This window comes from Coregonus lavaretus (genome assembly GCF_964263955.1).
Source record: "Coregonus lavaretus genome assembly, chromosome: 24".
Lineage (NCBI taxonomy): Eukaryota > Metazoa > Chordata > Actinopteri > Salmoniformes > Salmonidae > Coregonus > Coregonus lavaretus.
Window position 1 is genome coordinate 42,711,441 of NC_140011.1, and position 24,858 is coordinate 42,736,298.

The window sequence follows — 24,858 nt, forward strand, 5'->3', positions numbered from 1 at the left end:
GAGGATAACTGACCCTAACTACCAGAGAGGATTACTGACCCTAACTACCAGAGAGGATTACTGACCCTAACTACCAGAGAGAGTAACTGACCCTAACTACCAGAGAGGATTACTGACCCTAACTACCAGAGAGAGTAACTGACCCTAACTACTAAAGAGGATTACTGACCCTAACTACCAGAGTGGATTACTGACCCTAACTACCAGAGAGAGTAACTGACCCTAACTACTAGAGAGGATTACTGACTCTAACTAACAGAGTGGATTACTAACCCTAACTACCAGAGAGGGTAACTGACCCTAACTACCAGAGAGGATTACTGACCCTAACTACCAGAGATGATTACTGACCCTAACTACCAGAGAGGATTACTGACCCTAACTACCAGAGAGAGTAACTGACCCTAACTACCAGAGAGGATTACTGACCCTAACTACCAGAGAGAGTAACTGACCCTAACTACTAGAGAGGATTACTGATCCTAACTACCAGAGGTGATTACTGACCCTAACTACCAGAGAGAGTAACTGACCCTAACTACTAGAGAGGATTACTGACTCTAACTAACAGAGTGGATTACTGACCCTAACTACCAGAGAGGATTACTGACCCTAACTACCAGAGAGAGTAACTGACCCTAACTACCAGAGAGGATTACTGACCCTAACTACCAGAGAGAGTAACTGACCCTAACTACTACAGAGGATTACTGATCCTAACTACCAGAGTGGATTACTGACCCTAACTACCAGAGAGAGTAACATACCCTAACTACTAGAGAGGATTACTGACTCTAACTAACAGAGTGGATTACTAACCCTAACTACCAGAGAGGGTAACTGACCCTAACTACAAGAGAGGATTACTGACCCTAACTACCAGAGAGGGTAACAGACCCTAACTACCAGAAAGAATAACGGACCCTAACTACCAGAGAGGGTAACGGATCCTAACTACCAGAGAGGGTAACTGACCCTAACTACCAGAGAGGGTATTTTACCCAAACTACCAGAAAGGATTACTGACCCTAACTAAAAGAGAGTGTAACTGACCCTAACTACCAGAGAGGGTAACTGACCCTAACTACCAGAGAGGATTATTGACCCTAACTACCAGAGAGGGTAACTGACCCTAACTACCAGAGAGGATTACTGACCCTAACTACCAGAGAGGGTAACTGACCCTAACTACCAGAGAGGATTACTGACCCTAAATACAAGAGAGAGTAACTGACACTAACTACCAGAGAGGGTAACTGACCCTAACTACCAGAGAGGATTACTGACCCTAACTACTAGAGACGATAACTAACCCTAACTACCAGAGAGGATAACTGACCCTAACTACATGAGAGAGTAACTGACCCTAACTACCAGAGAGGATAACTGATCCTAACTACCAGAGAGTATAACTGACCCTAACTACTAGAGAGGATAACTGATCCTAACTACCAGATAGGATAACTGACCCTAACTACCAGAGAAGGTAACTGTCCCTAACTACCAGAGAGGACTACTGACCCTAACTACCAGAGAGGGTAACTTACACTAACTTCCAGAGAGGGTAACTGACCCAAACTACCAGAGAGGATTACTGACCCTAACTACCCGAGAGGATTACTGAACCTAACTACAAGACAGGATTACTGACCCTAACTACCAGAGAGGATTACTGACCCTAACTACCAGAGAGGATTACTGACCCTAACTACCAGAGAGGGTAACTGACCATAACTACCAGAGAGGATTACTGACCCTAACTACCAGAGAGGGTAACTGACCCTAACTACCAGAGAGGATTACTGACCCTAACTACCAAAGAGGATAACTGACCCTAACTAACAGAGAGGATTACTGACCCTAACTACCAGAGAGGATTACTGACCCTAACTACCAGAGAGAGTAACTGACCCTAACTACCAGAGAGGATTACTGACCCTAACTACCAGAGAGAGTAACTGACCCTAACTACTAAAGAGGATTACTGACCCTAACTACCAGAGTGGATTACTGACCCTAACTACCAGAGAGAGTAACTGACCCTAACTACTAGAGAGGATTACTGACTCTAACTAACAGAGTGGATTACTAACCCTAACTACCAGAGAGGGTAACTGACCCTAACTACCAGAGAGGATTACTGACCCTAACTACCAGAGATGATTACTGACCCTAACTACCAGAGAGAGTAACTGACCCTAACTACTAGAGAGGATTACTGATCCTAACTACCAGAGGTGATTACTGACCATAACTACCAGAGAGAGTAACTGACCCTAACTACTAGAGAGGATTACTGACTCTAACTAACAGAGTGGATTACTGACCCTAACTAACAGAGAGGATTACTGACCCTAACTACCAGAGAGAGTAACTGACCCTAACTACCAGAGAGGATTACTGACCCTAACTACCAGAGAGAGTAACTGACCCTAACTACTACAGAGGATTACTGATCCTAACTACCAGAGTGGATTACTGACCCTAACTACCAGAGAGAGTAACAGACCCTAACTACTAGAGAGGATTACTGACTCTAACTAACAGAGTGGATTACTAACCCTAACTACCAGAGAGGGTAACTGACCCTAACTACCAGAGAGGATTACTGACCCTAACTACCAGAGAGGGTAACTGATCCTAACTACCAGAGAGGGTAACTGACCCTAACTACCAGAGAGGGTATTTTACCCAAACTACCAGAAAGGATTACTGACCCTAACTAAAAGAGAGTGTAACTGACCCTAACTACCAGAGAGGGTAACTGACCCTAACTACCAGAGAGGATTATTGAGCCTAACTACCAGAGAGGGTAACTGACCCTAACTACCAGAGAGGATTACTGACCCTAACTACCAGAGAGGGTAACTGACCCTAACTACCAGAGAGGATTACTGACCCTAACTACCAGAGATGATTACTGACCCTAACTACCAGAGTGGATTACTGACCCTAACTACCAGAGAGAGTAACTGACCCTAACTACTAGAGAGGATTACTGACTCTAACTAACAGAGTGGATTACTGACCCTAACTACCAGAGAGGATTACTGACCCTAACTACTAGAGACGATAACTAACCCTAACTACCAGAGAGGATAACTGACCCTAACTACATGAGAGAGTAACTGACCCTAACTACCAGAGAGGATAACTGATCCTAACTACCAGAGAGTATAACTGACCCTAACTACTAGAGAGGATTACTGACCCTAACTACTAGAGACGATAACTAACCCTAACTACCAGAGAGGATAACTGACCCTAACTACATGAGAGAGTAACTGACCCTAACTACCAGAGAGGATAACTGATCCTAACTACCAGAGAGTATAACTGACCCTAACTACTAGAGAGGATAACTGATCCTAACTACCAGATAGGATAACTGACCCTAACTACCAGAGAAGGTAACTGTCCCTAACTACCAGAGAGGACTACTGACCCTAACTACCAGAGAGGGTAACTTACACTAACTTCCAGAGAGGGTAACTGACCCAAACTACCAGAGAGGATTACTGACCCTAACTACCCGAGAGGATTACTGAACCTAACTACAAGACAGGATTACTGACCCTAACTACCAGAGAGGATTACTGACCCTAACTACCAGAGAGGATTACTGACCCTAACTACCAGAGAGGGTAACTGACCATAACTACCAGAGAGGATTACTGACCCTAACTACCAGAGAGGGTAACTGACCCTAACTACCAGAGAGGATTACTGACCCTAACTACCAAAGAGGATAACTGACCCTAACTACCAGAGAGGATTACTGACCCTAACTACCAGAGAGGATTACTGACCCTAACTACCAGAGAGAGTAACTGACCCTAACTACCAGAGAGGATTACTGACCCTAACTACCAGAGAGAGTAACTGACCCTAACTACTAAAGAGGATTACTGACCCTAACTACCAGAGTGGATTACTGACCCTAACTACCAGAGAGAGTAACTGACCCTAACTACTAGAGAGGATTACTGACTCTAACTAACAGAGTGGATTACTAACCCTAACTACCAGAGAGGGTAACTGACCCTAACTACCAGAGAGGATTACTGACCCTAACTACCAGAGATGATTACTGACCCTAACTACCAGAGTGGATTACTGACCCTAACTACCAGAGAGAGTAACTGACCCTAACTACTAGAGAGGATTACTGACTCTAACTAACAGAGTGGATTACTGACCCTAACTACCAGAGAGGATTACTGACCCTAACTACCAGAGAGAGTAACTGACCCTAACTACCAGAGAGGATTACTGACCCTAACTACCAGAGAGAGTAACTGACCCTAACTACTAGAGAGGATTACTGATCCTAACTACCAGAGTGGATTACTGACCCTAACTACCAGAGAGAGTAACAGACCCTAACTACTAGAGAGGATTACTGACTCTAACTAACAGAGTGGATTACTAACCCTAACTACCAGAGAGGGTAACTGACCCTAACTACCAGAGAGGATTACTGACCCTAACTACCAGAGAGGGTAACAGACCCTAACTACCAGAAAGAATAACTGACCCTAACTACCAGAGAGGGTAACTGATCCTAACTACCAGAGAGGGTAACTGACCCTAACTACCAGAGAGGGTATTTTACCCAAACTACCAGAAAGGATTACTGACCCTAACTAAAAGAGAGTGTAACTGACCCTAACTACCAGAGAGGGTAACTGACCCTAACTACCAGAGAGGATTACTGACCCTAACTACCAGAGAGGGTAACTGACCCTAACTACCAGAGAGGATTACTGACCCTAACTACCAGAGAGGGTAACTGACCCTAACTACCAGAGAGGATTACTGACCCTAAATACAAGAGAGAGTAACTGACACTAACTACCAGAGAGGGTAACTGACCCTAACTACCAGAGAGGATTACTGACCCTAACTACCAGAGACGATAACTAACCCTAACTACCAGAGAGGATAACTGACCCTAACTACATGAGAGAGTAACTGACCCTAACTACCAGAGAGGATAACTGATCCTAACTACCAGAGAGTATAACTGACCCTAACTACTAGAGAGGATAACTGATCCTAACTACCAGATAGGATAACTGACCCTAACTACCAGAGAAGGTAACTGTCCCTAACTACCAGAGAGGACTACTGACCCTAACTACCAGAGAGGGTAACTTACACTAACTTCCAGAGAGGGTAACTGACCCAAACTACCAGAGAGGATTACTGACCCTAACTACCCGAGAGGATTACTGAACCTAACTACAAGACAGGATTACTGACCCTAACTACCAGAGAGGATTACTGACCCTAACTACCAGAGAGGATTACTGACCCTAACTACAAGAGAGGGTAACTGACCCTAACTACCAGAGAGGATTACTGACCCTAACTACCAGAGAGGGTAACTGACCCTAACTACCAGAGAGGATTACTGACCCTAACTACCAAAGAGGATAACTGACCCTAACTACCAGAGAGGATTACTGACCCTAACTACCAGAGAGGAATACTGACCCTAACTACCAGAGATGATAACTGACCCTAACTACCAGAGAGGATAACTGACCCTAACTACATGAGAGAGTAACAGATCCTAACTACCAGAGAGGATAACTGACCCTAACTTCAAGATAGGATAACTGACCCTAACTACCAGAGAGGATAACTGACCCTAACTACAATAGAGGGTAACTGACACTAACTACCAGAGAGAGTAACTGACCCTAACTACCAGAGAGGATTACTGACCCTAACTACCAGAGAGAGTAACTGACCCTAACTACTAAAGAGGATTACTGACCCTAACTACCAGAGTGGATTACTGACCCTAACTACCAGAGAGAGTAACTGACCCTAACTACTAGAGAGGATTACTGACTCTAACTAACAGAGTGAATTACTAACCCTAACTACCAGAGAGGGTAACTGACCCTAACTACCAGAGAGGGTAACTGACCCTAACAACCAGAGAGGATTACTGACCCTAACTACCAGAGAGGGTAACTGACCCTAACTACCAGAGAGGATTACTGACCCTAACTACAAGAGAGGGTAACTGACACTAACTACTAGATAGGATTACTGACCCTAACTACCAGAGAGGATTACTAACCCTAACTACCAGAGAGGATAACTGACCCCAACTACCAGAGGGGATAACTGACCCTAACTAGATGAGAGAGTAACTGACCCTAACTACCAGAGAGGATAACTGACCCTAACTACCAGATAGGATAACTGACCAGAAAGGATTACTGACCCTAACTACCAGAGAAGATAACTGACCTTAACTATCAGAGTGGATAACTGACCCTAACTACCAGAGAGGATAACTGACCCTAACTACCAGAGAGGATAACTGACCCTAACTACCAGAGAGGATAACTGACCCTAACTACCAGAGAGGATTGCTGACCTTAACTACCAGAGAGGATAACTGACCCTAACTACCAGAGAGGATAACAGACCCTAACTACCAGAGAGGATAACTGACCCTAACTTCCAGAGAGGATTACTGACCCTAACTACCAGAGAGGGTAACTGACACTAACTTCCAGAGAGGATAACAGACCCTAACTACCAGAGAAGATAACTGACCCTAACTACCAGAGAAGGTAACTGACCCTAACTACCAGAGAGGATAACTGACCCTAACTACCAGAGAGGATTACTGACCCTAACTACCAGAGTGGGTAACTTACACTAACTTCCAGAGAGGGTAACTGACCCTAACTACCAAAGAGGATTACTGACCCTAACTACCCGAGAGGATTACTGACCCTATCTACCAGAGAGGATTAATGACCCTAACTACCAGAGAGGATAACTGACCCTAACTACATGAGAGAGTAACTGATCCTAACTACCAGAGAGGATAACTGAACCTAACTTCAAGATAGGACAACTGACCCTAACTACCAGAGAGGATAACTGACCCTAACTACAAGAGAGGGTAACTGACACTAACTATCAGAGAGGATAACTGACCCTAACTACCAGATAGGATAACTGACCTTAACTACCAGAGAGGGTAACTGACACTAACTACGAGAGAGGATTACTGACACTAACTACCAGAGAGGGTAACTGACCTTAACTACAAGAGAGGGTAACTGACACTAACTACCAGAGAGGAATACTGACCCTAACTACCAGAGATGATAACTGACCCTAACTACCAGAGAGGATAACTGACCCTAACTACATGAGAGAGTAACAGATCCTAACTACCAGAGAGGATAACTGACCCTAACTTCAAGATAGGATAACTGACCCTAACTACCAGAGGGGATAACTGACCCTAACTACAATAGAGGGTAACTGACACTAACTACCAGAGAGGGTAACTGACCCTAACTACCAGAGATGGTATTTGACCCAAACTACCAGAGAGGATTACTGACCCTAACTAAAAGAGAGGGTAACTGACCCTAACAACCAGAGAGGGTAACTGACCCTAACTACCAGAGAGGATTACTGACCCTAACTACCAGAGAGCATTACTGACCCTAACTACCAGAAAGGATTACTGACCCTAACTACCAGAGAGGATTACTGACCCTAACTACCAGAGAGCATTACTGACCCTAACTACCAGAAAGGATTACTGACCCTAACTACCAGAGAGGGTAACTGACCCTAACTACCAGAGAGGATTACTGACCCTAACTACCAGAGAGGGTAACTGACACTAACTACCAGAGAGGGTAACTGACCCTAACTACCAGAGAGGATTACTGACCCTAACTACAAGAGAGGGTAATTGACACTAACTACCAGAGAGGGTAACTGACCCTAACTACCAGAGAGGATTACTGACCCTAACTACCAGAGAGGATTACTAACCCTAACTACCAGAGAGGATAACTGACCCCAACTACCAGATAGGATAACTGACCCTAACTAGATGAGAGAGTAACTGACCCTAACTACCAGAGAGGATAACTGACCCTAACTACCAGATAGGATAACTGACCTTAACTATCAGAGTGGATAACTGACCCTAACTACCAGAGAGGATAACTGACCCTAACTACCAGAGAGGATAACTGACCCTAACTACCAGAGAGGATAACTGACCCTAACTACCAGAGAGGATTGCTGACCTTAACTACCAGAGAGGATAACTGACCCTAACTACCAGAGAGGATAACAGACCCTAACTACCAGAGAGGATAACTGACCCTAACTTCCAGAGAGGATTGCTGACCTTAACTACCAGAGAGGGTAACTGACCCTAACTACCAGAGAGGATTACTGACCCTAACTACCAGAGAGCATTACTGACCCTAACTACCAGAAAGGATTACTGACCCTAACTACCAGAGAGCATTACTGACCCTAACTACCAGAAAGGATTACTGACCCTAACTACCAGAGAGGGTAACTGACCCTAACTACCAGAGAGGATTACTGACCCTAACTACCAGAGAGGGTAACTGACACTAACTACCAGAGAGGGTAACTGACCCTAACTACCAGAGAGGATTACTGACCCTAACTACAAGAGAGGGTAATTGACACTAACTACCAGAGAGGGTAACTGACCCTAACTACCAGAGAGGATTACTGACCCTAACTACCAGAGAGGGTAACTGACACTAACTACCAGAGAGGGTAACTGACCCTAACTACCAGAGAGGATTACTGACCCTAACTACAAGAGAGGGTAATTGACACTAACTACCAGAGAGGGTAACTGACCCTAACTACCAGAGAGGGTAACTGATCCTAACTACCAGAGCGGATTACTGACCCTAACTACCAGAGAGGGTATCTGACCCCAACTACCAGAGAGGATTACTGAACCTAACTACCAGAGAGGGTAACTTACACTAACTTCCAGAGAGGGTAACTGACCCTAACTACCAGAGAGGGTAACTGATCCTAACTACCAGAGAGGATTACCGACCCTAACTACCAGAGAGGGTAACTGATCCTAACTTCCAGAGAGGGTAACTGACCCTAACTACCAGAGAGGATAACTGACCCTAACTACCAGAGAGGATAACTGACCCTAACTACCAGAGAGGGTAATTGATCCTAACTACCAGAGAGGGTAACTGAACCTAACTACCAGAGAGGATAACTGACCCTAACTACCAGAGAGGGTAATTGATCCTAACTACCAGAGAGGGTAACTTACACTAACTTCCAGAGAGGGTAACTGACCCTAACTACCAGAGAGGGTAACTGATCCTAACTACCAGAGAGGATTACTGATCCTAACTACCAGAGAGGGTATCTCACCCTAACTACCAGAGAGCGTAACTGATCCTAACTACCAGAGAGGATTACTGACCCTAACTACCAGAGAGGGTAACTGACCCTAACTACCAGAGAGCGTAACTGATCCTAACTACCAGAGAGGATTACTGACCCTAACTACCAGAGAGGATTACTTACCCTAACTACCAGAGAGCGTAACTGACCCTAACTACCAGAGAGGATTACTGACCCTAACTACCAGAGAGCGTAACTGATCCTAACTACCAGAGAGGATTACTGACCCTAACTACCAGAGAGGGTAACTGACCCTAACTACCAGAGAGGATTACTGACCCTAACTACCAGAGAGGGTAACTGACACTAACTACCAGAGAGGGTAACTGACCCTAACTACCAGAGAGGATTACTGACCCTAACTACAAGAGAGGGTAATTGACACTAACTACCAGAGAGGGTAACTGACCCTAACTACCAGAGAGGATTACTGACCCTAACTACCAGAGAGGATTACTAACCCTAACTACCAGAGAGGATAACTGACCCCAACTACCAGATAGGATAACTGACCCTAACTAGATGAGAGAGTAACTGACCCTAACTACCAGAGAGGATAACTGACCCTAACTACCAGATAGGATAACTGACCTTAACTATCAGAGTGGATAACTGACCCTAACTACCAGAGAGGATAACTGACCCTAACTACCAGAGAGGATAACTGACCCTAACTACCAGAGAGGATAACTGACCCTAACTACCAGAGAGGATTGCTGACCTTAACTACCAGAGAGGATAACTGACCCTAACTACCAGAGAGGATAACAGACCCTAACTACCAGAGAGGATAACTGACCCTAACTTCCAGAGAGGATTACTGACCCTAACTACCAGAGAGGGTAACTGACCCTAACTACCAGAGAGGATTACTGACCCTAACTACCAGAGAGGGTAACTGATCCTAACTACCAGAGCGGATTACTGACCCTAACTACCAGAGAGGGTATCTGACCCCAACTACCAGAGAGGATTACTGAACCTAACTACCAGAGAGGGTAACTTACACTAACTTCCAGAGAGGGTAACTGACCCTAACTACCAGAGAGGGTAACTGATCCTAACTACCAGAGAGGATTACCGACCCTAACTACCAGAGAGGGTAACTGATCCTAACTTCCAGAGAGGGTAACTGACCCTAACTACCAGAGAGGATAACTGACCCTAACTACCAGAGAGGATAACTGACCCTAACTACCAGAGAGGGTAATTGATCCTAACTACCAGAGAGGGTAACTGAACCTAACTACCAGAGAGGATAACTGACCCTAACTACCAGAGAGGGTAATTGATCCTAACTACCAGAGAGGGTAACTTACACTAACTTCCAGAGAGGGTAACTGACCCTAACTACCAGAGAGGGTAACTGATCCTAACTACCAGAGAGGATTACTGATCCTAACTACCAGATAGGGTATCTCACCCTAACTACCAGAGAGCGTAACTGATCCTAACTACCAGAGAGGATTACTGACCCTAACTACCAGAGAGGGTAACTGACCCTAACTACCAGAGAGCGTAACTGATCCTAACTACCAGAGAGGATTACTGACCCTAACTACCAGAGAGGATTACTTACCCTAACTACCAGAGAGCGTAACTGACCCTAACTACCAGAGAGGATTACTGACCCTAACTACCAGAGAGGGTAACTGACCCTAACTACCAGAGAGGATTACTGACCCTAACTACCAGAGAGGGTAACTGACCCTAACTACCAGAGAGGATTACTGACCCTAAATACAAGAGAGAGTAACTGACACTAACTACCAGAGAGGGTAACTGACCCTAACTACCAGAGAGGATTACTGACCCTAACTACCAGAGACGATAACTAACCCTAACTACCAGAGAGGATAACTGACCCTAACTACATGAGAGAGTAACTGACCCTAACTACCAGAGAGGATAACTGATCCTAACTACCAGAGAGTATAACTGACCCTAACTACTAGAGAGGATAACTGATCCTAACTACCAGATAGGATAACTGACCCTAACTACCAGAGAAGGTAACTGTCCCTAACTACCAGAGAGGACTACTGACCCTAACTACCAGAGAGGGTAACTTACACTAACTTCCAGAGAGGGTAACTGACCCAAACTACCAGAGAGGATTACTGACCCTAACTACCCGAGAGGATTACTGAACCTAACTACAAGACAGGATTACTGACCCTAACTACCAGAGAGGATTACTGACCCTAACTACCAGAGAGGATTACTGACCCTAACTACAAGAGAGGGTAACTGACCCTAACTACCAGAGAGGATTACTGACCCTAACTACCAGAGAGGGTAACTGACCCTAACTACCAGAGAGGATTACTGACCCTAACTACCAAAGAGGATAACTGACCCTAACTACCAGAGAGGATTACTGACCCTAACTACCAGAGAGGAATACTGACCCTAACTACCAGAGATGATAACTGACCCTAACTACCAGAGAGGATAACTGACCCTAACTACATGAGAGAGTAACAGATCCTAACTACCAGAGAGGATAACTGACCCTAACTTCAAGATAGGATAACTGACCCTAACTACCAGAGAGGATAACTGACCCTAACTACAATAGAGGGTAACTGACACTAACTACCAGAGAGAGTAACTGACCCTAACTACCAGAGAGGATTACTGACCCTAACTACCAGAGAGAGTAACTGACCCTAACTACTAAAGAGGATTACTGACCCTAACTACCAGAGTGGATTACTGACCCTAACTACCAGAGAGAGTAACTGACCCTAACTACTAGAGAGGATTACTGACTCTAACTAACAGAGTGAATTACTAACCCTAACTACCAGAGAGGGTAACTGACCCTAACTACCAGAGAGGGTAACTGACCCTAACAACCAGAGAGGATTACTGACCCTAACTACCAGAGAGGGTAACTGACCCTAACTACCAGAGAGGATTACTGACCCTAACTACAAGAGAGGGTAACTGACACTAACTACTAGATAGGATTACTGACCCTAACTACCAGAGAGGATTACTAACCCTAACTACCAGAGAGGATAACTGACCCCAACTACCAGAGGGGATAACTGACCCTAACTAGATGAGAGAGTAACTGACCCTAACTACCAGAGAGGATAACTGACCCTAACTACCAGATAGGATAACTGACCAGAAAGGATTACTGACCCTAACTACCAGAGAAGATAACTGACCTTAACTATCAGAGTGGATAACTGACCCTAACTACCAGAGAGGATAACTGACCCTAACTACCAGAGAGGATAACTGACCCTAACTACCAGAGAGGATAACTGACCCTAACTACCAGAGAGGATTGCTGACCTTAACTACCAGAGAGGATAACTGACCCTAACTACCAGAGAGGATAACAGACCCTAACTACCAGAGAGGATAACTGACCCTAACTTCCAGAGAGGATTACTGACCCTAACTACCAGAGAGGGTAACTGACACTAACTTCCAGAGAGGATAACAGACCCTAACTACCAGAGAAGATAACTGACCCTAACTACCAGAGAAGGTAACTGACCCTAACTACCAGAGAGGATAACTGACCCTAACTACCAGAGAGGATTACTGACCCTAACTACCAGAGTGGGTAACTTACACTAACTTCCAGAGAGGGTAACTGACCCTAACTACCAAAGAGGATTACTGACCCTAACTACCCGCGAGGATTACTGACCCTATCTACCAGAGAGGATTAATGACCCTAACTACCAGAGAGGATAACTGACCCTAACTACATGAGAGAGTAACTGATCCTAACTACCAGAGAGGATAACTGAACCTAACTTCAAGATAGGACAACTGACCCTAACTACCAGAGAGGATAACTGACCCTAACTACAAGAGAGGGTAACTGACACTAACTATCAGAGAGGATAACTGACCCTAACTACCAGATAGGATAACTGACCTTAACTACCAGAGAGGGTAACTGACACTAACTACGAGAGAGGATTACTGACACTAACTACCAGAGAGGGTAACTGACCTTAACTACAAGAGAGGGTAACTGACACTAACTACCAGAGAGGAATACTGACCCTAACTACCAGAGATGATAACTGACCCTAACTACCAGAGAGGATAACTGACCCTAACTACATGAGAGAGTAACAGATCCTAACTACCAGAGAGGATAACTGACCCTACCTTCAAGATAGGATAACTGACCCTAACTACCAGAGGGGATAACTGACCCTAACTACAATAGAGGGTAACTGACACTAACTACCAGAGAGGGTAACTGACCCTAACTACCAGAGATGGTATTTGACCCAAACTACCAGAGAGGATTACTGACCCTAACTAAAAGAGAGGGTAACTGACCCTAACAACCAGAGAGGGTAACTGACCCTAACTACCAGAGAGGATTACTGACCCTAACTACCAGAGAGCATTACTGACCCTAACTACCAGAAAGGATTACTGACCCTAACTACCAGAGAGGATTACTGACCCTAACTACCAGAGAGCATTACTGACCCTAACTACCAGAAAGGATTACTGACCCTAACTACCAGAGAGGGTAACTGACCCTAACTACCAGAGAGGATTACTGACCCTAACTACCAGAGAGGGTAACTGACACTAACTACCAGAGAGGGTAACTGACCCTAACTACCAGAGAGGATTACTGACCCTAACTACAAGAGAGGGTAATTGACACTAACTACCAGAGAGGGTAACTGACCCTAACTACCAGAGAGGATTACTGACCCTAACTACCAGAGAGGATTACTAACCCTAACTACCAGAGAGGATAACTGACCCCAACTACCAGATAGGATAACTGACCCTAACTAGATGAGAGAGTAACTGACCCTAACTACCAGAGAGGATAACTGACCCTAACTACCAGATAGGATAACTGACCTTAACTATCAGAGTGGATAACTGACCCTAACTACCAGAGAGGATAACTGACCCTAACTACCAGAGAGGATAACTGACCCTAACTACCAGAGAGGATAACTGACCCTAACTACCAGAGAGGATTGCTGACCTTAACTACCAGAGAGGATAACTGACCCTAACTACCAGAGAGGATAACAGACCCTAACTACCAGAGAGGATAACTGACCCTAACTTCCAGAGAGGATTGCTGACCTTAACTACCAGAGAGGGTAACTGACCCTAACTACCAGAGAGGATTACTGACCCTAACTACCAGAGAGCATTACTGACCCTAACTACCAGAAAGGATTACTGACCCTAACTACCAGAGAGCATTACTGACCCTAACTACCAGAAAGGATTACTGACCCTAACTACCAGAGAGGGTAACTGACCCTAACTACCAGAGAGGATTACTGACCCTAACTACCAGAGAGGGTAACTGACACTAACTACCAGAGAGGGTAACTGACCCTAACTACCAGAGAGGATTACTGACCCTAACTACAAGAGAGGGTAATTGACACTAACTACCAGAGAGGGTAACTGACCCTAACTACCAGAGAGGATTACTGACCCTAACTACCAGAGAGGGTAACTGACACTAACTACCAGAGAGGGTAACTGACCCTAACTACCAGAGAGGATTACTGACCCTAACTACAAGAGAGGGTAATTGACACTAACTACCAGAGAGGGTAACTGACCCTAACTACCAGAGAGGGTAACTGATCCTAACTACCAGAGCGGATTACTGACCCTAACTACCAGAGAGGGTATCTGACCCCAACTACCAGAGAGGATTACTGAACCTAACTACCAGAGAGGGTAACTTACACTAACTTCCAGAGAGGGTAACTGACCCTAACTACCAGAGAGGGTAACTGATCCTAACTACCAGAGAGGATTACCGACCCTAACTACCAGAGAGGGTAACTGATCCTAACTTCCAGAGAGGGTAACTGACCCTAACTACCAGAGAGGATAACTGACCCTAACTACCAGAGAGGATAACTGACCCTAACTACCAGAGAGGGTAATTGATCCTAACTACCAGAGAGGGTAACTGAACCTAACTACCAGAGAGGATAACTGACCCTAACTACCAGAGAGGGTAATTGATCCTAACTACCAGAGAGGGTAACTTACACTAACTTCCAGAGAGGGTAACTGACCCTAACTACCAGAGAGGGTAACTGATCCTAACTACCAGAGAGGATTACTGATCCTAACTACCAGAGAGGGTATCTCACCCTAACTACCAGAGAGCGTAACTGATCCTAACTACCAGAGAGGATTACTGACCCTAACTACCAGAGAGGGTAACTGACCCTAACTACCAGAGAGCGTAACTGATCCTAACTACCAGAGAGGATTACTGACCCTAACTACCAGAGAGGATTACTTACCCTAACTACCAGAGAGCGTAACTGACCCTAACTACCAGAGAGGATTACTGACCCTAACTACCAGAGAGCGTAACTGATCCTAACTACCAGAGAGGATTACTGACCCTAACTACCAGAGAGGGTAACTGACCCTAACTACCAGAGAGGATTACTGACCCTAACTACCAGAGAGGGTAACTGACACTAACTACCAGAGAGGGTAACTGACCCTAACTACCAGAGAGGATTACTGACCCTAACTACAAGAGAGGGTAATTGACACTAACTACCAGAGAGGGTAACTGACCCTAACTACCAGAGAGGATTACTGACCCTAACTACCAGAGAGGATTACTAACCCTAACTACCAGAGAGGATAACTGACCCCAACTACCAGATAGGATAACTGACCCTAACTAGATGAGAGAGTAACTGACCCTAACTACCAGAGAGGATAACTGACCCTAACTACCAGATAGGATAACTGACCTTAACTATCAGAGTGGATAACTGACCCTAACTACCAGAGAGGATAACTGACCCTAACTACCAGAGAGGATAACTGACCCTAACTACCAGAGAGGATAACTGACCCTAACTACCAGAGAGGATTGCTGACCTTAACTACCAGAGAGGATAACTGACCCTAAGTACCAGAGAGGATAACAGACCCTAACTACCAGAGAGGATAACTGACCCTAACTTCCAGAGAGGATTACTGACCCTAACTACCAGAGAGGGTAACTGACCCTAACTACCAGAGAGGATTACTGACCCTAACTACCAGAGAGGGTAACTGATCCTAACTACCAGAGCGGATTACTGACCCTAACTACCAGAGAGGGTATCTGACCCCAACTACCAGAGAGGATTACTGAACCTAACTACCAGAGAGGGTAACTTACACTAACTTCCAGAGAGGGTAACTGACCCTAACTACCAGAGAGGGTAACTGATCCTAACTACCAGAGAGGATTACCGACCCTAACTACCAGAGAGGGTAACTGATCCTAACTTCCAGAGAGGGTAACTGACCCTAACTACCAGAGAGGATAACTGACCCTAACTACCAGAGAGGATAACTGACCCTAACTACCAGAGAGGGTAATTGATCCTAACTACCAGAGAGGGTAACTGAACCTAACTACCAGAGAGGATAACTGACCCTAACTACCAGAGAGGGTAATTGATCCTAACTACCAGAGAGGGTAACTTACACTAACTTCCAGAGAGGGTAACTGACCCTAACTACCAGAGAGGGTAACTGATCCTAACTACCAGAGAGGATTACTGATCCTAACTACCAGATAGGGTATCTCACCCTAACTACCAGAGAGCGTAACTGATCCTAACTACCAGAGAGGATTACTGACCCTAACTACCAGAGAGGGTAACTGACCCTAACTACCAGAGAGCGTAACTGATCCTAACTACCAGAGAGGATTACTGACCCTAACTACCAGAGAGGATTACTTACCCTAACTACCAGAGAGCGTAACTGACCCTAACTACCAGAGAGGATTACTGACCCTAACTACCAGAGAGCGTAACTGATCCTAACTACCAGAGAGGATTACTGACCCTAACTACCAGAGAGGGTAACTGACCCTAACTACCAGAGAGCGTAACTGATCCTAACTACCAGAGAGGATTACTGACCCTAACTACCAGAGAGGATTATTTACCCTAACTACCAGAGAGCGTAACTGACCCTAACTACCAGAGAGGATTACTGACCCTAACTACCAGAGAGGATTACTGACCCTAACTACCAGAGAGCGTAACTGATCCTAACTACCAGAGAGGGTAACTGATCCTAACTACCAGAGAGGGTAACTGCTTCACAGTCATGAACATCTGATGCCCATGCAAGCTTGTTTGCAATATGTTGGCCTTTCCTCTATCCAATGCAACAAACTTGAAAATTCTTGCTAAACTAATTACCAGTCTTGCCATAATCCACAGTGGTGACCCTAATTTCAGAGTTGAATGTAACCTGCCAAACACCTTGCAACATGGAAACTGCTGCAAAGTATTCTCCAGCGTTGGAGTTTACATGGTACACATTTACCGAGCACATAGAGAAATGCTTTCTAAGAAACCTCCAACTACACAGGAGACATGTCTTGAGATATCATGCCCAACTTGTGAACAGAGCGTGCCAAGTTTGACTGCACTCACTTCCCATTACAATGAGCATTGTAAAAATGGTGAATCTGTGCATTTTATGTGCCATCCTCATACAGATCTCATATGACCAGACAACACAGAAACTCTTCTGCTGTGATGATCAAGGATGAATTGAAACATTACACAGCATTTGATATTAATGCAGCATCAGGCGTTGACGATATGAATACTGGAGGATCTGGTGTCACTGAGCACAACGGGAAGTGTTACTCAGGAACATGTTACAAGAACCTTTGCAGTCACATGTTTGAAACTACAAGAGGACAACGTGCCTGCTTCAAGTACAATACAAAGCATCGTTGAAAAGTGTACCTCTACTCTTGACGCCTCTAATAACCCTCAGTTTAAGTGACGTTGAAACGATTTGTGAATCACACAGACTGGAAAATTCAACCGCAGCTCAAATACTGTATATGGGACAATAAAACAACGTTTTGTTCGGCATGGATTATCAGAAGTGTCCACTCAGAGGAAAAGGGCCAGATATTATGAGGTCTATTTTCCGTTTGTTGAACCAATTGAATAAAAAAATTCAGAAGCAATTGTACAGATAAACAGACCACCTTTCAATATGTCCCAATTCCTGAAACCCTGAAGACAAAAAAAATTATCATGTAAAGGCAGAGTTTTTCAGTACTTGCCAATCTGTAGAGTTTTAAGACATCGTTGAGATTCACACTGGAGATTACTCCTAGAGTTTAAATACATCATTTAGATTCACACTGGAAATTACTCCTAGAGCTTAAAGACATCGTTGAGATTCACACTGGAGATTACTCCTAGAGTTTAAAGACATAATTTAGATTCACACTGGAGATTACTCCTAGAGTTTAAAGACATCATTTAGATTCACACTGGAGATTACTCCTAGAGTTTAAAGACATCGTTGAGATTCACACTGGAGATTACTCCTAGAGTTTAAAGACATCATTGAGATTCACACTGGATATTACTCCTAGAGTTTAAAGACATCATTGAGATTCACACTGGAGATTACTCCTAGAGTTTAAAGACATCATTTAGATTCACACTGGAGATTACTCCTAGAGTTTAAAGACATCGTTGAGATTCACACTGGATATTACTCCTAGAGTTTAAAGACATCATTGAGATTCACACTGGAGATTACTCCTAGAGTTTAAATACATTGTTGAGATTCACACTGGAGATTAAAGAATTGTTTCCAGACAAATGAATCAAGCCAAAGCAACACTTTCTCCTACATTACCCACAGTACCTAAGGCATTTGGGGCCACTGCGGCAATGTTGGTGCATGCGTTTTGAGGCTAAACACTTTTACTTCATTTGCTTAATGCAAGTTGTGAACACCTTCATAAACCAATGCCAGACTATCTATGAGACATCAATACCATCAAGCTTACAAGCGATCAACCTCTTTTTTTTTGAAAGATGAAATCCACTGTTCTGCTACCCATGCTGTTGATATAAGCTTTCTCTCTGATGATATTGCTAAGTTCCTGCTGTCCAGTGGAGTGTCTAGCACAACCCCTTTAGATCAATGTACATTTGACAAAAAGTTGATGGCATTACTTATCAACAGAATATTTATGTGGTGCTAGGAATGCATAATTGCAATCCTGTTCTTCTTACAAGACATACAGTCATATTTCTACGTGAAGCTGTTTCATTCTGAGTTTGACAATCACACATCAGCAAATTGTCTTAGGGTAACTAAGGACTCTACAGTATACAGGCCATCAGACGTGTTTGATCACTACCCATTAACCGCCTACATTATTGGATGCAAACGATTCATTGTTTTGAAGATTTTCTTGTTTGACGAGTCTGATTTGGATGTATAACCCGAGTCGAGTTTGAGCTTTACAACTTGCATTGAAATCTGTAACTTTTTCCGTGTGTAGTGTTTATCGAAAGCTGCGCTATTTAGGTTTTGTAGCGACCCAAAATATTTTCAGATAGAAATGTGAGTTGTAGACAGGGGTTGGGGTCAATTCCATGTCATTCAGAAATTACACTGAAATTCCAATTCTCTTCCATTGCTTTTCAATGAGGGACCATTTGGAATTTGGTTTAATTTCTGAATTTGACTGAAATTGAAATGGAATTCACCCCAGCCCTGGCTGTAGATCTATCACCATGCTTTCACCACCCTGTGAAGTTCATCCAAAACGTATTTCATCTGTAGCCTAATGAACTGGATGTCGTATTGGGAAGACCACAGAACACGTCTCCTGGCGACTACACGTTTACTTCCATGTGATGGTTATTACTGTATATCAATGTTTGTGCATAACAGTGTTTCCACCGCCATTACTCGCATCATTTATTTTAACGACACAAAAAGGATCCCACCTTGTCTAGCGTATTTTGTTTTGTCGACATTTTTGAAATTTGCTGTTTCCATCACGCCTGTCATGAAATGTCTTATCCGATGTCAAGGGGTTGCTGAAGGTGGGTGTGGTGCATGAATCAAGCGCAGGACGCAGAAGCTCAGTCCAAAATACTTTAGTGCAATAATCACGTAGAAAATAAGCACAATAAGCCCGAAGGCGAAATAACGGCGCACACAGGCGTCAAACAAACGGCGCACTAACATGTGCGAAAACCCTCTCCAAAACACTGGAGGGAAGTACGTAGCTCCAACACGAAAACAGAAGAGCAATCACACACAAAGACAAACACAACCAACGAGAACTAAATAGGACACTAATGAGGACTAACAAGACACAGGTGTACAACATAAAGACAAAACCAAACGAACATGAAACATAGATCGGTGGCAGCTAGTACTCCGGGGACGACGACCGCCGAAGTCTGCCCGAACCAGGAGGAGGAGCAGCCTCGGCCGAAACCGTGACATCCGACATGTACTTGATGCACATAGAAAGGTTGGATGGAAACCTGGGTACTGACACCGTTATCTGAATACCACAGTTCTTACCTTTCTAACAGTACCAAGCATGTGTTTGTAGGACTGAAACAGAAATGTACTTTATGAGGGTAGTATACAATATTATGTGTCCTTTAGAAAATGCCACCGGAGGGGGTTAGAGTTTAGCAGGTCTATTATTATTATAATATTATTATTTGAAACAATTTGCATTGTGAAAAGGAATACAAATTTGCTTAATACCATTAATACTCCCAACTTTCATTATTTTTGGAAGAAAAAAAAATCTAGATTTATTTATTTTTTATCAATCAAAAATCTAATACATTTCGTGGACCACCTGCAGTACTAGTGATCCATAGGTTGGAAACCACTGGTGTAGTTTATGATGTAGCAGGTACCAAGCCATGGGTTTTTGTTGGTCTTCTGGTCTCTGGGAAGGTGGTTTAATGTGCGATGCTAGTGTTATATAGTGTAATAGCTCTACAACTGATGTTTTTTGTGTCTGTAGGAGACAACAGTGGATGGGCGGACATCTTTGATCGAACCATCAGGAAGGTTGACCCACAGGTCCTACCGTTACCAGAAGACTGCTGTAAGTGTGTGTGTGTGTGTGTGTGTGTGTGTGTGTGTGTGTGTGTGTGTGTGTGTGTGTGTGTGTGTGTGTAGTTTTGCAGCATTATTATATCTGTGTGTAGTTGTGTAGTTAATTGCATGTTGTTGTGTAGTTTTGCAGCAGTACCCACAGCGTTGTGACTGTATCAAGACAGAGCTGGAGTGTGTGGAAGTCAACCTACATGACGTTCCTCAAGTCTCCACCAATGTCACCTGGCTGTAAGTACCTCTCTCGATGTGTGTGTTTGTAGTCAGCGTGTGTGTTTGTGTGTGCGTTTGCAACTATGTGTTGTGTGCTTGTGTTTATATGTGGGTCTGTGTTTGTGTAAGCAAGGTTTCATTACAGTCCCAGAGTGGAGATGTGGCTGGTTTGTTCCTGAAACACACACACTCACACTCACACTCACACTCACACTCACACTCACACTCACACTCACACTCACACACACACACACACACACACACACACACACACACACACACACACACACACACACACACACACACACACACACACACAGGCAGTGAATCAGTCAGGTAGATTCAAATGATTCACCTCTTCAGCCAGGTTGAGATGAGATGAGGGTGTAACAGCAGTAGTTTATTTCCTGTAAAATCACAAGTGGTGCTAAAACAACAGCCACTAAAATCTCAGACATTCCCAGATAATTATGCACATAAAATACACACATAAAAATACAGTGCATTCAGAAAGTATTCAGACCACTTCCCGTTTTCCACATTTTGTTACGTTGCAGTGTCACGATCGTCTGAAGGATTGGACCAATGCGCAGCGTTGCGAGTGAACATGATGACTTTATTAAAATTAAAGCAACCACGAAGAAAACAACAAATGACGATACGTGAAGTTCTAAACTGAATACGACAAACAGCAACAAAGAAACAATAACCCACAACACAAAGGAGAACACACACAGAATATATATGGCTCCCAATCAGAGATAACGAGCCGACAGCTGACACTCGTTACCTCCGATTGGGAGTCATCGACCAATCACCACCTGACACAAACAAAATGAAACTCACCCATCCCCAACACCACCAAATGAAATACACCCAAACACATGAAAATGAACAACCCTGGCTCAATTATAAACGTCCATAGAGCCAGAGTGTCACAGTACCCCCCCCTAAAGGTGCGAACTCCGGGCGCACCAACATCAGGACTAGGGGAGGGTCTGGGTGGGCGTCTGTCCATGGTGGCGGCTCTGGCCCCGGTCGTGATCCCCACCCCACCACAGTCACAACCTGCTTCGGTAGCCTCCTCCCAATGACCACCCTCCACCTAACCCCACCTGGACTAAGGGGCAACCCCGGACTAAGGGGCAGCATCGGCCTAAGGGGCAGCACCGGGATAAGGGGCAGCACCGGGATAAGGGGCAGCACCGGGACAAGGGGCAGCACCGGACTACGGGGCAGTACCGGACTAAAGGGCAGTACAGGACTAAGGGGCAGCACCGGGCTAAGGGGCAGCACCGGACTACGGGGCAGCACCGGGCTAAGGGGCGGCACCGGACTCAGGGGCAGCACCGGACTAAGGGGCAGCACCGGGCTAAAGGGCAGCACCGGACTAAGGGGCAGCACCGGGCTAAGGGGCAGCACCAGGCTAAGGGACAGCACCTGACTAGATGGAGGATCCTGGCTGGCTGGCTCTGGCGGATCCTGGCGTGACGGCTCTGGCGGATCCTGGCGGGACGGCTCTGGCGGATCCTGGCGGGACGGCTCTGGCGGATCCTGGCGGGACGGCTCTGGCGGATCCTGGCGGGACGGCTCTGGCGGATCCTGGCTGGACGGCTCTGGCGGATCCTGGCTGGACGGCTCTGGCGGATCCTGGCTGGACGGCTCTGGCGGATCCTGGCTGGACGGCTCTGGCGGATCCTGGCTGGACGGCTCTGGCGGATCCTGGCTGGACGGCTCTGGCGGATCCCGGCTGGACGGCTCTGGCGGATCCCGGCTGGACGGCCCTGGCGGATCCCGGCTGGACGGCTCTGGCGGATCCCGGCGGGACGGCTCTGGCGGATCCAGGCTGGACGGCTCTGGCGGATCCCGGCGGGACGGCTCTGGCGGATCCCGGCGGGACGGCTCTGGCGGATCCAGGCTGGACGGCTCTGGCGGACCCTGGCTGGACGGCTCTGGCGGATCCTGGCTGGACGGCTCTGGCTGCTCATGGCTGGCTGACGGATCTGGCTGCTCATGGCTGGCTGACGGATCTGGCTGCTCATGGCTGGCTGACGGATCTGGCTGCTCATGGCTGGCTGACGGATCTGGCTGCTCATGGCTGGCTGACGGATCTGGCTGCTCATGGCTGGCTGACGGATCTGGCTGCTCATGGCTGGCTGACGGATCTGGCTGCCCATGGCTGGCTGACGGGTCTGGCTGCTCATGGCTGGCTGACGGGTCTGGCTGCTCATGGCTGGCTGACGGATCTGGCTGCTCATGGCTGGCTGACGGGTCTGGCTGCTCGTGGCTGGCTGACGGATCTGGCTGCTCGTGGCTGGCTGACGGATCTGGCTGCTCGTGGCTGGCTGACGGATCTGGCTGCTCGTGGCTGGCTGACGGATCTGGCTGCTCATGGCTGGCTGACGGATCTGGCTGCTCATGGCTGGCTGACGGATCTGGCTGCTCATGGCTGGCTGACGGATCTGGCTGCTCATGGCTGGCTGACGGATCTGGCTGCTCATGGCTGGCTGACGGATCTGGCTGCTCATGGCTGGCTGACGGATCTGGCTGCTCATGGCTGGTTGACAGATCTGGCTGCTCATGGCTGGCTGATGGTGCTGGCTGGGAGACTGGCGGTGGAGGCGGACCCCAGCCTCGGATAGCAGTCATCACCTCCAGCAGGGCGGCTCCCATCTGCAGGAGCTGCTCTTTCTGGTCCCGAACCCGAGCTTCCAGTCTAGTATGGGCTGCGTCGGCTCCTGCTGATTCCATAGCAGGTGTATGATTCTGTCTGGCGGAAGGCTCTAGCGGCTCCTGTCTGGCGGAAGGCTCTGAAGGCTCATGGCAGACGGGCGGCTTATGCAGCGCTTGGCAGACGGGCAGTTCAGACGCCCTAGGGCAGACGGCAGACTCTGGCCGGCTGGCGACGCACATCGTGGACCTGGTGCGTGGAGTAGGAACAGGCCGGTCCATACCGGGAACACACACCAATGGCCTTAACTGCGGATCAGGAACGGGCCGGACCGGACTGGTAACACACTTCAGTCTCTCATGCCGTGCCACAACAACTTCCCTCCTTCCACTCGCCAATGGCTCCCGTACTCCGTTAGCCTTCACTCCTTTTCTCCCTGTGGCAGCCTCCTGCTGCCCAGCTGCCCAAGCCATGTGCCCCCCCCAAAAAATTTCTTGGGGTTGCCTCTCTTCCACGGGCTTCCAGCCTCGCCTTCGCGCTGCCTCCTCGTACCACCTCCTCTCGGCTTTGGCTGCCTCCAGCTCTTCACGAGGGAGGCGATATTCTCCCGGTTGTGCCCAAGGATCCTTTCCGTCCAATAACTCTTCCCATGTCCAGACCTTAGGAGGCGTCCATAACTCCTGTGTAGGTAGGTCCTGTTGCCGCTTGTTACGCTGCTTGGTCCTTTTGTGGTGGGTTATTCTGTCACGATCGTCTGAAGG

At 46.2% G+C, this 24,858-nt stretch overlaps 1 protein-coding gene across 1 annotated transcript in view; it reads left to right on the plus strand.

Annotated features, from left to right (window-relative positions):
• LOC311099890 (relaxin receptor 2-like) overlaps positions 1-24,858 on the plus strand; it is a gene marked incomplete at its 5' end in the record, with an annotated part of 178,084 nt that overhangs the window by 22,171 nt on the left and 131,055 nt on the right. Inside the window, 2 exons of the mRNA XM_084140610.1 lie at positions 21,122-21,205; positions 21,339-21,444. Coding sequence (XP_083996736.1) covers positions 21,122-21,205; positions 21,339-21,444 — 190 coding nt within the window. The remainder of the gene's footprint in view (positions 1-21,121; positions 21,206-21,338; positions 21,445-24,858) is intronic.